This window comes from Monodelphis domestica, chromosome 1 (genome assembly GCF_027887165.1).
Source record: "Monodelphis domestica isolate mMonDom1 chromosome 1, mMonDom1.pri, whole genome shotgun sequence".
In the NCBI taxonomy this organism is placed as follows: domain Eukaryota; kingdom Metazoa; phylum Chordata; class Mammalia; order Didelphimorphia; family Didelphidae; genus Monodelphis; species Monodelphis domestica.
In genome coordinates, this window is record NC_077227.1 from 350,111,886 (window position 1) to 350,126,167 (window position 14,282).

General features: G+C 38.8%; 1 protein-coding gene across 3 annotated transcripts in view; it reads left to right on the top strand.

The window, feature by feature from the left end:
* The first annotated feature begins 1,962 nt into the window (after positions 1–1,962).
* DCTN4 (dynactin subunit 4) overlaps positions 1,963–14,282 on the top strand; it is a 52,474-nt gene continuing 40,154 nt past the window's right edge. Inside the window, exons 1-2 of one of the 3 annotated variants that reach the window (XM_001369255.4) lie at positions 1,963–2,286; positions 13,571–13,641. In XM_001369255.4, coding sequence (XP_001369292.1) covers positions 2,152–2,286; positions 13,571–13,641 — 206 coding nt within the window. In that variant the 5' untranslated portion in view covers positions 1,963–2,151. Of the gene's footprint in view, positions 2,287–2,591; positions 2,657–13,570; positions 13,642–14,282 lie in introns of those variants that run through there. The other 2 variants (XM_003339559.4, XM_056811459.1) reach the window with 2 other exon arrangements.

The following is a 14,282-nucleotide window of genomic DNA, read 5'->3' on the forward strand; positions in this document are numbered from 1 at the left end:
AGTGGATCAGAAGGATTCATTTCAGGCCAGTTCTGGGTCCAAAGAAGGAGGAAGCAATTATTACATATTGCCTTTTATGTGCCAGGCACTGTGTAAAATGCTTTGAAAATCTTATCTCATTTGATTCTCACTGCAGCCCTGGGCATTTGATACTATTATTATTCCTATTTTACAACTGTGGAAACCAAGGCTCAGAGTAAATTAAGTCACTTGCCTAGGGTCACACAGCAAGGACATAACTGAGGACAGATTTGAGCTCTTGTCTTCCTGTTTCCAGGCCCAGTAAACACTATCCACTAGCTATCTCAAGGTCCAGAATGAATGCTCTGCTTCCAGTCATTACTGAATCATTCTCTGAAGGTGACTTCCATTTTCTTGGCAGACTCCAGGGCTGAATAAGGAGGCAGAAAAGGGTCAATCTGAATTGTTTACTATTGCCTAAAAATAACAAAGGGAAACAAGTTCAGAAACTATGCCTTATGAAAAGTAAAGCTGATAAAACCAGGCCCATCTATAAGTAATGTCTTTCTCCTCAAAGAATTCCTAAAGGCAAGCTCAGCCTTACCCATATCCTGAATGCTAAGATTCTCAAGAGGTGCTGCTATTATTATTCTGCTTATTATCTACAGAATACTGCTTGCAATTGTTCATTCCATTTGTTGCACTGCCGGAAATTCCACCAATTAGAATCATAGAAAATCAAGGTTGTACAGAGACCTTGCAACCCAAAATGTGAGAGCTAGATGGCCTATTACAACATAGAATGTCAGAGCTGAAAGGGATTTCAGAAGTGTTCTAGTCATAGGATTACAGATTTAAAGTTGAAAGAAACCTTAGAGATCAGTCTAACCCCTTCATTTTACAGATGAGGAAACTGACAGGGTGCCACAGCCTATACTAAGTGTCTATCCAACCTAGAATTTTACAGAGGAAGAAACCAAGGCCAAGAAGGAGGAAATGACTCGACACAAAAAATTAATGACTGATTTGGGACTAGAATCAGCTTTAGTAGCAGAGCTACAACTAGAATCCAAGTTGCTCTGATTCATGTGCCAGTGATCTCTCTTATTCAGGTCTCTTCCCCCATTCCCATACTTTCTTCACTTAGCTGCCAGTGATCTTCCCAAAGCGAAGGTCTGACCACGTCCCCTCCGATCCCCCCAATCCCACTCAATAAACTCTAGTAGCTCCCTATTGCCTCCAAAATAAAATATAAAAAAGGTTTTTTTTTGTATTCAGTCTTTCATAATCTGGTTCCTACCTTTCCATAGTCTTTTTTACACCTTGTATACTCCCCACCTCCTCTGAGATCCAAAGATACTCCATCCGGTTTTTCCCACTGGAAGCATTTTCACTAGCATGCTCTCCCTCATTTCCTCTCTCCTGGCTTCTCTGATTTCTTTCGAATTTCAGCTACAATCCCTGCTTCTAGGGTGCCTTTCCTAATTCTCCCTTAATACTAGTGCCTTCCCTTGGAGATTATCTCCCACTTGATCCTGCATATTTCTTGCTTGTGAAGTTGCTTGCATATTGCCGCTCCCATTTGACTGTGAGCTACTTGAGAGCAGGGGTATCATTTGCTTCTCTTTTTATCCCCAGCCTGGCACATAGGTCCTTTAAAAAGTGCTTATGGACCGACCACCGATTTACCTCCCTTCAACAAAGAAAGGTAAGGGGAAATTATAATCAAGGTGCACAAGAAGTCTACACAAACAAGAAGGGAGGGGAGGCTCAGAGACCTTACAATAACCTTTTGAGGAGTGGTGTTATAATGGGTGGAATAGAGTTCTAATGGGTCAGCCAGAGAATGCTACTGGAGGGAAGGATATCCACATGTAGTCATATAACCCGTAACAAGCGCAAACCGTAGTACGCTAACTTCCATTACTACCCATAATACCCCAGAACTCAGACAAGCCTATTTGCCCTCCTTAAGCTACTTCTACCGCACATGCGCGCTTTGCACAGTGCATGCGTCAAAACACACGCCTCGGGCTGCAGGGGTTCCCATGACTCCGTGGCGACTGAGAGAGAATCTGACCGAATTAAGTGACGTAGCCACAAAGGAAGGAAGTAGGCGGTGCAACAGGAAACCGTAGTCCCTCTGATCACGTGACAGGGGTGAGCCGCTTTGGCACCTCCCATTCTAAGATGGCGTCGCTGCTGCAATCGGAGCGAGTTCTGTACCTGGTCCAAGGAGAGAAAAAGGTTCGAGCTCCGCTCTCGCAACTGTACTTCTGCCGCTACTGCAGCGAATTGAGGTCGCTGGAATGCGTCTCACACGAGGTAACCAAGCGCCATTTCTGCGGTTAATCTCCGTTTCTCATTATGGGGCAAGGGAACTCTGACAGTTAGAGGCGGGAACGATCATTTGTCTTCGTTTTTTATTGGCCAATGGTCTTGTCACTCTGAATGGGAAGTCTTGGGTGGGGCTGGCTGGTCGTGCTGAACATTCAGCGCACACTGATTGGCTGAAATCCTTGTCGAGCAAGGCCACCATTGGTAGCGGGAGCTACGCGTTTCCTGGCGCAGGTTGTGATTGGGCAGAGTGACTGTCAGTTGAAGACAGGGCTAGGTTCCGGTTTTGTGGAGAGGCGTGGTCCTACGATGTTGAGCTGTGGGTTTTCGTTTTGCCCATGGACCCTGCTAGGGATTTGTAAGTCAGAATTCTTGCATTTCCCTTCCTCTTCGTTTTCCTCTGAGAAGTCTCTAGGCTCACTTTTCTTTGCCCCTACTCACACCCTATAAATACACTCTGCTCCTCATCTCTGGCTTTAGTCCAAGACTGCAGGGCACATAGACCGATCGGGGTGTGTGTGTCAGCCCTCTTTATTCTGAGACTGACGTATTCAGAGTACAATACTAGGTAGGGCAGTTTTCAGAATGGGGAGAGGCAATAAGAATACATTACCACATTCGATTTAATTTGAAAGGTATTTTTGATTTCTAACTACATTCTCAACACTCAGGATTGGAGTAAGTTTCTGCGATGGAGGATTCAAAAGATGAGTTACAATTCAATCTAATCCAACAATCATTGATTAATTTCTCACCTGCTCTAAATCACTATGCTAGGCCGGGTACAAAAACAAAATTTAAAATCAGCCCTGTCCTTAAGCAGTATTTCGAAAGGAGGTGAGATTACCATTCAACAAAAGATTTATTAAATAGCTAAGATATGCAGGACACAACTAGATGCTGGAGACAACACACACACATACATATACATATACATTCCCTACACCCAGATAATTTTTCAAGGTGGCAGTTATTCAGGAGTATTTCCCAAATTTGAGGAACCACAGGTGTAAAGACACAGAGGCAAGAGATGGAATTTTATGTACATGCCTCATTTTAACTGGAAGGGAAATTTCAAGAAGGCTAATAAAAAATAAGATAAGAAAGTCAGATAGTAGTCAGACTAGGAGGAGCTTTACATTTCAGGCTGAGGATTTTGTTTTTCAAAGAAGCTATAGGAGCCATTGAAGGTTTTTGAGCAGAGAATAGCATCCTTGTTTATGAATATCATTTTGTCAGCATTTGGAGATTTAAAAGGGGAGAGACTGGGAAAGAGACATCAATTAGGAGGCTATTGCAGTAGTTCATAAAGATGAGGACCTGAATAGTGTCCAAGACGAGAAGGATTTGAATGAATGAAGTGAACAGGGCTATTTTCCATTTAAGAGCAAATGACTACAATATTGCAGCTAAGGTTATAAGGATAGGTTCGTGGAAAACATATTTAATTTTTCAGACAGTATATCAGAAACTGTATTATAGAGAAACGTGTAATTGTTAACTATATAGTTTTTTATTGAAAGACTTTTATAATTTTGCTTTTAAAATTTCTATTGAAAAGAATTTGCTAATTGTACATCTAGTTTAATAAAGTACTTTAAGCACATTAAAAAAAAAGAGAGAGAGCAAATGACAAGAAATATCCAAATAACAGTACCTATGATGTAAACCTAGAACTAAACTTATGCCCTGGCTTTCAAAATAAAAAAATGGAAAGAAGGTGGATTTTGAAAAGCACAGCGTTTGATGAATGCTTTTTATTATTTCATTAATTCATTTAATGAGCTTAACACTTGTTATTGATGGCATTCTAGAGGGGATTTTTAAATGGCCATTTGCAAGCATCCAGGAAGGAACTCTCTAGGAATCGTCATGGATTTATTAAATCCAAATTGAGCCAGCCTGCATCTGGAGGATTATCAGTTTTCCTTTCTCTAAAGTTGCCAATGATTATGGGCCTTCCCTTTAAGTTTTTGATGCTGTGGCCTCCTTACCCTTCTTGATCCTTTCTCCTTCCTTGTCTTCTAGACACAGCCCTGACCTGTTCTCTACTTATTTGAATGTTTTTTCTTGGTTTCCTTATCTAAATCATCATCTATGTGTTACTTCTTAATTGGGATCCTCTAAAGGCTGTTCTCTGAACTCCTTTTTCACCATATGTTTTTTGTGATCCTGTTGCCTCCTATCATTCAAGTTTTATCCCTGTACAAATGATTCTTTAGTCTATCCATCATTATTCCTTCCAGGTTTACTGTCTGTTATATATACCTTTACTTGCTCCTAGTATCTTACTTCTCTGCTTGGCTTATAAAATCTTCTATAACTTGACCACTTCCCACCATTCCAGTTTTCTTCTTAACCTACCTACCTTCTCATCTTCCACCCTGCCTTTATTCTACAATCCAGTGACACTGGCCTCCTTGCTGTTCCTTACACATAACACTCCCAAATCTGAAGTATTTTATTTCATTAGCTGCCCTTCATGCCTTGACTCATCATCCTTGCCCCTTAACTTCCCTGATATCCTTCAGTTTTCAGCTCAAGTCCTATCTTCTGCAAGATGCCATTCCCAACCTTCACATATTTGAAGTCTGATCAACCTCTAGGCACTCCACAACATCTGCTTCAGCCTTTGGAACGTATTGTAGACATCCCCCAAGTCCTAAATGGGTTTGAGGCTTGTCAATTACTCTCATACTGGTTTAGCCTCCTTGCTAAAACAGTTTGACCAGAATGTGGCTGCTGTGCATGTTACAGCTTCTTAAAGCCACAGGTGAGAGTTGAGTGACAGGTGGACATCAAGTTAAATGAACATCCCTGAAAAAGGGCTCAGCAAGCACACTGTATCATGGTAACATTTGGATTAACCTCCTTTCTAACCTTCAAGAGAGTAAAGACCCCATTTCTTTCTATGTCCACCTCCCCACAGCATCCCTAATAGGGTCTTATACATAATAAGTGTTTAATAAATGCATAACTAAATTTCTATCTAGTGACATTAAGCCTATGTCTGGGAAGAGCTTGTCAGAGATAAGACTCAACTCCAGAACTCTCTTAGTTCAAGTTCCATATTGAGATGATGAGACACTTTTAAATCATTGAACATTCAACCAAGACTTTCTATACTCTTAGGTGACCAGTAGCCTGAAGGCTAATCAGGGTGGAAAGGGAACAGCATTATCTTTTAGATAAGACCACCCTGGGTATTATTCAGGTTTTCCTGACTGGTTCTATCAGAGGACTTTTCTCTGGCTGGACCTAAAAGCTCTTAAGGATGCTTAAAAAGTCACTAAATTTTTGGAGGCACATTTGTACATGTCACAAAAACTTGTTAACAATTAGAACTAGCTTCAAATGGAATGGGCTCCTTTGGGGAGAGATTTCCCCTCATTAGAGCTCTTGATACAGAGGCTATGTGACTAACTACTTGCTACTTACCTTGAGAGGATTTTTGTTCAGGGTGGATTTGGCAGTGTCTGAATTTCCTTCTAAAGCTGAGGATTCATAATAACAGCTCATGTTTTATAGTGCTTTTCCATTTTCAAACCACTCTCTGTGTATTATCTCATTTGATCCTCATACAATTCTACGAGGTAAGTGCTGTTGTTATTCTCATTTTGTAGATGAGGAAACTGATGGGGAGAGCAGTTGTGATCACTTGTCAGGCATGCTATATTGGGGATTCTTTTTCAGATATGGGTTAGATTAGATATATGATAGGGTCTTTTCCAACTCTGAAATTCTGTGATCTTGGTGTTTACCTATATATTTCAGCACTCAAAATTGATTTTGTGAAATAATTATAGGACAAATGTATGCTAAATTGTCATACTGACTGCAAGTACAGTAGAAATTCACAAGAGGAAAGGTCACTCCATCGGTAAGCATTTATTAAGTACCTACTATTGTACAAACAAGTTGTATACAGAATAAAATAAAAATCATTTATATAGAGAAGGTACTATAGAATTATGAGGGGTTGAGAAAGGCCTCTTGTAGGTAGGCAGGTATATATAAAATATATGCAAAATAAGTGCAAGGAGGTTGGGGGGGAGGTTTACTTGGGGTGTGGGTAGGTGGTCAGGAAAGGTCTCATGGAGGAGGTAGCTTTTAATATGAGCGTTGAAGGAAGCCAGAGATTCTAAGTCAAAAAAGAGGAGGAAGTATATTATAGGCATGGGAACAATCTGAAAAAAAAAAGCAGAGATTGGAGAAGGAAATGGTGTGTGTGAGGAATAGAAAGTTCATTTTGGCTGGACTGCAAGTACACAAAAAGAAATAATATATAAAAAGGGAAAGATAGGTTGGAATTAGATGGTGAAGGGTCTTACGTGCCCAAAACAGGGGTTTGTATTTTATCTTAGAAGTGATAGGGAGCCACTGGAGTTTACTGAACAGGGGAGTAACAGTCAAATCTGTGCTTTAGCTTTGTCAGCTATGTGGAGGATTAATTGGAGGACAAAGAGATCTGTTTTAGGATGCTATCACAATAGTCTAGGTGAGAGAAGTGGAGGGAGCTAGGTTGATGACCATGTGAATGGAGAGAATGGAATGGATTGTAAGATTGTGTGTATGTATTTCCCCCCACTACATTAGATTATATGAGATCCTTAAGGGCAGGGACTGTCTTGTTTATCTTGTACTATGTCTTTTCCCGGCACCTAGCACAATGCATTTTATTTCTATTTTTTCCATTTGAATTAGTTTATTTAGTCAATTTAGAACATTATTCCTTGGTTACAATAATCACATTATTTCCCTCCCTCCCCTCCACTCACCTTTCCTGCAGCCAACACACAATTTCAATGGGTATTACTTGTGTCCTTGATCTGAACCTATTTCCATGTTGTCGGTGTTTGCACCAGGATGTTCATTTAGAGTCTACATCCCCAACCATCCTCAATCCATGTATTCAAGCAGTTGTTTTCCTTCGGTGTTTTTACTCCCACAGTGTTTCCTCTGAATGTGGATAGTGGTTTTTTTCGTAGATTCCTCCAAGTTGTTCAGGGTCACTGTATTGCCACTAATGGAGAAGTCTATTACATTCAATTATACCACAGTGTATCAGTCTCTGTGTACAATATTTTCCTGGTTCTGCTCCTCTCACTCTGTATCAATTCCTGGAGATTGTTCCAGTCCCCATGGAATTCCTCCACTTTATTATTCCTTTGAGCACAATAGTATTCCATCACCAACATATACCACAATTTGTTCAGCCATTCCCCAATTGAATTCCCCTCATTTTCCAATTTTTGGCCACCACAAAGAGCACAGCTATGAATATTCTTGTACAAGTCTTTTTCCTTATTATCTCTTTGGGGTACAAACCCAGCAGTGCTATGGCTGGATCAAAGGGCAGATAGTCTTTTAGCACCCTTTCGAGATAGTTCCAAATTGTCCTCCAGAATGGTTGGATCACTTCACAACTCCACCAGCAATGAATTAATGTCCCGGCTTTGCCACATCCCCTCCAGCATTCATTACTTTCCATAGCTGTCATGTTAGCCAATCTGCTAGGAGTGAGGTGATACCTCAGAGTTGTTTTGATTTGCATTTCTCTGATTATAAGAGATTTAGAACACTTTTTTTCATGTGCTTAATAATAGTTTTGATTTCTTTAACTGAAAATTGCCTATTCATGTCCCTTGCCCATTTCTCAATTGGAGAATGGCTTGATTTTTTGGTACAATTGGTTTAGCTCTTTATAAATTTGAGTAATTAGACCTTTGTCACATGTTTTTGTAACGAAGATTGTTTCCCAATTTGTTGCTTCCCTTCTAATTTTGGATGCATTAGTTTTGCTTGTACAAAAACATTTTAATTTGATATAATCAAATTTTATATTTATTTTGTGATTTTTTTCTAGCTCTTGTTTGGTTTTAAAGGCTTTCCTTTCCCAAAGATCTGACAAGTATACTATTCTGTATACTGTGTTTGCCTAATTTGCTTATAGTTTCCTTCTTTATATTCAGGTAATTCACCCATTCTGAGTTTATCTTGGTGTAGGGTGTGAGATGTGATCCAAACCTAATCTCTTCCATATTGTCTTCCAATTTTCCCAGCAGTTTTTATCAAATAGTGGATTTTGGTCCCCAAAACTGGGATCTTTGGGCTTATCATAGACTGTCTTGCTGAGGTCATTTATCCCAAGTCTATTCCACTGATCCTCCTTTCTGTCTCTTAGCCAGTACCAAATTGTTTTGATGACCACTGCTTTATAGTATAGTTTGAGATCTGGGACTGCAAGTCCTCCTTCCTTTGCATTTTTTTTCATGATCTCCCTGGATATCCTTGATCTTTGGTTCTTCCAAATGAACTTTGTTATGTTTTTTTCTAATTCAGTAAAAAAGTTTTTTGGTAATTCAATGGGTATGGCACTAAATAAATTGTAAATTAATTTGAGGAGGAGTGCCATTTTTATTGTTAGCTTGTCCCACCCATGAGCAATCAATGTTTTTCCAATTGTTTAGATCTAGTTTTAATTGTGTGAAAAGTGTTTTGTAGTTGTGTTCATATAGTTCCTGTGTTTGTCTCGGCAGATAGATTCCTAAGTATTTTATATTGTCTAGGGTGATTTTAAATGGAATTTCTCTTTCTAATTCTTGCTGCTGAAATGGGTTGGAGATACAGAAATGCTGATGACTTATGCAGGTTTATTTTGTATCCTGCAACTTTGCTAAAGTTATTGATTATTTTAATTAGCTTTTTGGTTGATTCTCTAGGATTCTTTAAGTAGACAATCATATCATCTGCAAAGAGTGATAGCTTGGTCTCCTCATTGCCAATTTTAATACCTTCAATTTCTTTTTCTTCTCTAATTGCTACTGCTAGTGTTTCTAGTACAATGTTAAATAATAGAAGTGATAATGGGCATCTTTGTTTCACTCCTGATCTTATTGGGAAGGCTTCTAGTTCATCCCCATTGCAGATGATGTTTGCTGATGGTTTTAGATATATACCATTTATTATTTTTAGGAAAGGCCCTTCTATTCCTATACTTTCTAGTGTTTTCAATAGGAATGGGTGTTGTATTTTATCAAAGGCTTTTTCTGCATCTATTGAGATAATCATGTGATTTTTTGTCAGTTTGCTTGTTAATATGGTCAATTATGTGGATGGTTTTCCTAATATTGAACCATCCTTGCATTTCTGGTATGAATCCTACCTGGTCATAGTAAATAACCATTGTGATCACTTGCTGGAGTCTTTTTGCTAGTATCCTATTTAAGATTTTTGCCTCTACGTTCATTAAGGAGAAGGTAGGTCTATAGTTTTCTTTCTCTGTTTTTGACCTGCCTGGCTTTGGGATCGGTACCATATTTGTGTTGTAAAAGGAATTTGATAGAACTCCTTCTTTGTTTATTCTCTCAAATAGTTTGTATAATATTAGGATTAGTTGTTCTTTGAATGTTTGATAGAATTCATTTGTGTATCCATCTGGACCTGGGGATTTTTTCTTAGGGAGTTCTTTGATGGCTTGTTCAATTTCTTTTTCTGATATGGGGTTGTTTAGGTAATCTATTTCTTCCTCTGTTAGTCTAGGCAATTTATATTTTTGTAAGTATTCATCCATATCACCTAGATTGCCATATTTGTTCGCCATATAATTGGACATAATAGTTTTTAATGATTGTCTTAATTTCCTCTTCATTAGAGGTGAGGTCTCCCTTTTCATCTTGGATACTATTGATTTGGTTTTCTTCTTTCCTTTTTTTAATTAGACTGAGCAGTACTTTGTCTATTTTATTTGTTTTTTCAAAGTACCAGCTTCTAGTCTTATTTATTAAATCAATAGTTCTTTGACTTTCACTTTTATTAATTTCTCCTTTGATTTTTAGGATCTCTAATTTAGTATTCATCTGAGGATTTTTAATTTGTTCACTTTCTAGTTTTTTAATTTGCATGCCCAATTCATTGACCTCTGCCCTCCCTAATTTGTTAATATATAAACTCAAGGATATAAATTTCCCACTGAGTACTGCTTTGGCTGCATCCCATAGGTTTTGAAAGAATGTCTCATCATTGTCATTTTCTTCAATGAAGTTATTAATTGTTTCTATGATTTGTTCTTTAATTGGTTTTGGAGAATCGTATTGTTTAATTTCCAATTAATTTTTTATTTACCTCTCCATGTACCCTTACTAATTATTATTTTCATTGCATTGTGATCTGAGAAGGTTGCATTTATTATTTCTGCTCTTTTGTACTCATTTGCAATGTTTTTATGCCCTAATACATGGTCAATTTTTGTGAATGTACCATGTGCTGCTGAAAAGAAGGTGTATTCATTTTTGTCCCTATTTATTTTTCTCCACATTATCTACTAACTCTAATTTTTCTAAGATTTCATTCACTTCTCTTACCTCTTTCTTATTTATTTTTTTGTTTGATTTATCTAGTTCAGATAGAGGAAGGTTCAGGTCTCCCACTAGTATAGTTTTTCTATCTATTTCATCCTTGAGCTCCACTAGTTTCTCCTTTAAAAATTTGAATGCTATGCCATTTGGTGCATACATGTTGAGTACTGATATTTCCTCATTGTTTATACTGCCTTTTATCAGGATGTAATTACCTTCCCTATCTCTTTTAACTAGATTTATTTTTACTTTGGCTTTGTCAGATATCATGATTGCAACTCCTGCCTTCTTTTTATCAGTTAATGCCCAATATATTTGGCTCCATCCTTTTACTGTAACCCTATGCGTATCTACCTTCCTCGTGTGTTTCTTGTAGATAGCATATGGCAGGGCTTTGGATTCTAATCCATTCTGCTATTCGCTTGCATTTTGTGGGTGAGTTCATTCCATTTACATTCAGAGTTATGATTACTGTGTATTTCCCAGCATTTTGATTTCTACTCCTGGTCCTGCCTTTTCTTCTTTCACTATTTCCTTCTACATCAATGTTTGTTTTTAACCAGTTCCCCTAGTTCCCACCCTTATTTTACTTCCCTTTCTACCCTCCTCTCTTCTTATTCCCCCCCCTTTATTTTCCCTGAAGTCTTTCTAAAACTACCCCCCCCCCTCCCTTGTACTGCTTCCCTCCCCACCACTCCATTTGTTACCCTTCTATTCCCCTATAGGGCGCAAATCTACTCTCTGCCCCAGTGGATTGGATTGTTCTTCCCTCTTTGGGTTAATTTCAGTGCACATAAGAGTTGAGTATTTCCTATCTCCAACCTCTTTATCCTTCCAGTGTATTGATGTTCTTCCCCCTCCTGCCATGAGCTTCCTTGTAGTTTTCTTTTGTTTTTCTTTTTTCCCTCTTTTTAAATTACGTTTTGATGATTCTCTTGAGTTCTGTGCTTGGGCATCATATTTTCTGTTCAGGTCTGGTCTTTTCTTTACAAATTCTTGGAATTCTTCTATTTTGTTGAATGACCATACTTTCCCCTGTAAGAATATAGTCAGTTTTACTGGGTAGTTGATTTTTGGTTGTAGACCTAGTTCCCTTACTTTCCGGAATATCATATTCCATGCCTTTTGGTCCTTCATTGTGGATGCAGCCAGATCCTGCATTATCCTCACTGTGGTTTCATGGTATCTGAATGACTTCTTCTTGTCAACTTGTAATATCTTTTCTTTGGTCTGATAGTTCTTGAATTTGGCTATAACATTCCTGGGTGTTGTCAATTGGGGATTAAGTACAGGAGGTGATCTGTGGATTCTTTCAATCTCCACTTTTCCCTCTTGTTCTAGGATATCAGGGCAGTTTTCTTGTATAATTTCCTGTAGTATGTCCAGGCTTTTTCTTTTGTCATGGTATTCTGGTAGATCAATGATTCTTAAATTGCCTCTCCTTCAATGATTTTCTAAATCCTCTGTTTTGTGAATGAGATGCTTCATATTTTCCTCAATTATTTCATTCTTTTGGTTTTGTTTTATAGTGTCCTGCTGCCTTGTGAGGCCACTTAATTCTACTTGTTTTCTGGTTCTTAAAAACTGAATTTCATCCCTGTGCTTTTGGTCATCCTTCTCCTTCTGGGCTGATTTTCTTTGGAGGTTATCTTTCATTCTCTTTACCTCATCTCTCCTTTGCCTTATCTTTCATCTTCTTTGTCTCATCTTTCATCTCCTTTGCCTCATTTTCAAGCTGGTTGATTTTGGCTTTCAAGACACTTATTTTCTGTTTCTAGATGACTTATTTTAGTTTTTAAATTCTTTTCCCAGTTGTCTTTAGCCTCTCTTAATTGTGTTTTGAATTGCATTTTGAGTTCTTCCAAAGCTTGTATCCAATTCACTGGGATTTCTGTTTTATCACTTGCCTCCTCCTCTGCTTCATTTGCTCTTTGTTCATTGCCTGTACAGAAGCTGTTGATTGTAATTTCTTTCCTCTTTTTTTCTGTTGTTTGCTCATATTTACCACTTCTTTACTCCCTGTATTTGTCTGTGCTCTTGCTTCTCCCATTTTTTGGTTTTGGGGCTTTCTGTCAATCTCCCCTCTTGGAGCTTTGTCAGATCTCTCAGTGCAGTCTGTGAGGGAGGGGTGTTGGAGCTTGGACTTCCCTGACCTCTGAAGACTTTTGATGGGATTAAGTTCAGCTGGGTTGGGCTGGATGTGCTCTGAGGCCAAAACCTCCTGGAATGCTAGGGCAATATGGAGGGTCTCCGCCGCTCTGACCAGACTGCCCGCTCTGCGTTCCCTCTCCAGGTCCTTCCCCGCCACCTGTGTTTGACGCTCTGAGCCTGGCACAGCCCTGCCCTCAAGGTACACCCTCCAGACCAGCGCCTTTGCTGGCTCAGAGGTTTCCGCTGCCACTGGAGACTTAGTACTCTACGTTGGGGGGGGGGGGGTGTCCTGGGACCTTCCTTCTGCCTTCCCCTTAAACCAGAGTGTTCTCAGATTCCGGCTTTTGGTGGGGGACTTTTGAATTGAGTCCAGCAGGAAGGTTCCTTGGCTCTGTCTTGTTAGGTTTGATATTCAGTTTCCTAGGAGCATTCAGTTTGTGATCGGTAAGGAAGGGTTTTCAGAGGTCTGAACTTTTGCTGCTTCTACACCGCCATCTTGACTCCGTCATCTTGACTCCGCCTCCCCACAATGCATTTTATATGGTAGGTATTCAGTAAATATTTATTGAATACCATTTGCTGAAAATCAAACCTTAGACATGAAGTATTTCAGTCTCTAAACTGGTTAACCTCACTTTCTATTCTACCACACTCATAATGTCTTGTTGAAGAAGAATATAGTAATTTTTTTTTGGCATATATGAATGACTATAAAATGTATTTCTCTGCCTCTATTAATATTAAATTTTGCTGGTTTACTTTAGGTGGACTCCCATTATTGTCCCAGTTGCTTGGAGAATATGCCATCGGCTGAAGCCAAGCTTAAAAAAAACAGGTAAAAGCTATGGTTTTATTACTTTATTCATTCATTTTCATTGATGGTAAATAAACACAGCTTAATTATGATTTTGCCTCTTCTGTACTCATCTGTCCACCCTCTTTATCATCTACCACTAGCAGCCCATGACAGGACTTCCTTAGGTACTGAATTATTCTAGCTCCTGGTGCTTTTGGAAAAATCTTGCCAGAAACTGTCAGAAACACACTTGTTCTTATTCATTCAAATTCATTTTTTGCTCACAAGATAACTTGAAAAGAAAGTTCATGATACCAGAAAAAGATACTTCAAGCAGCAACTACCTTTAGTCTGGCTCTGACTTGGACTCTACTGTGAACCTTAAAAATTCCCAGACCCTACTTCATAAGATTGGATTAAGACCATTCCCCATTTGGGCAGTGAACTCTACTTAGATCAGGAATGTGAGAACTCTACTTCACCTACTTAAGTCTGCCCTAGGGGAAGATAAAGTTGTAAACTCTTTTCTGAACAATGAAAAGTACTTAAACCCATACTTATAATAAGGCAAAAAGATAAGTACCTATAAAGGTCAAGCAACTTGTGAATTTACAAGGAACAAAGAGCTGAGAAACTTACTCAGAGCTTTCCTGGTGTGAATTACTCAAAAATTTACACCT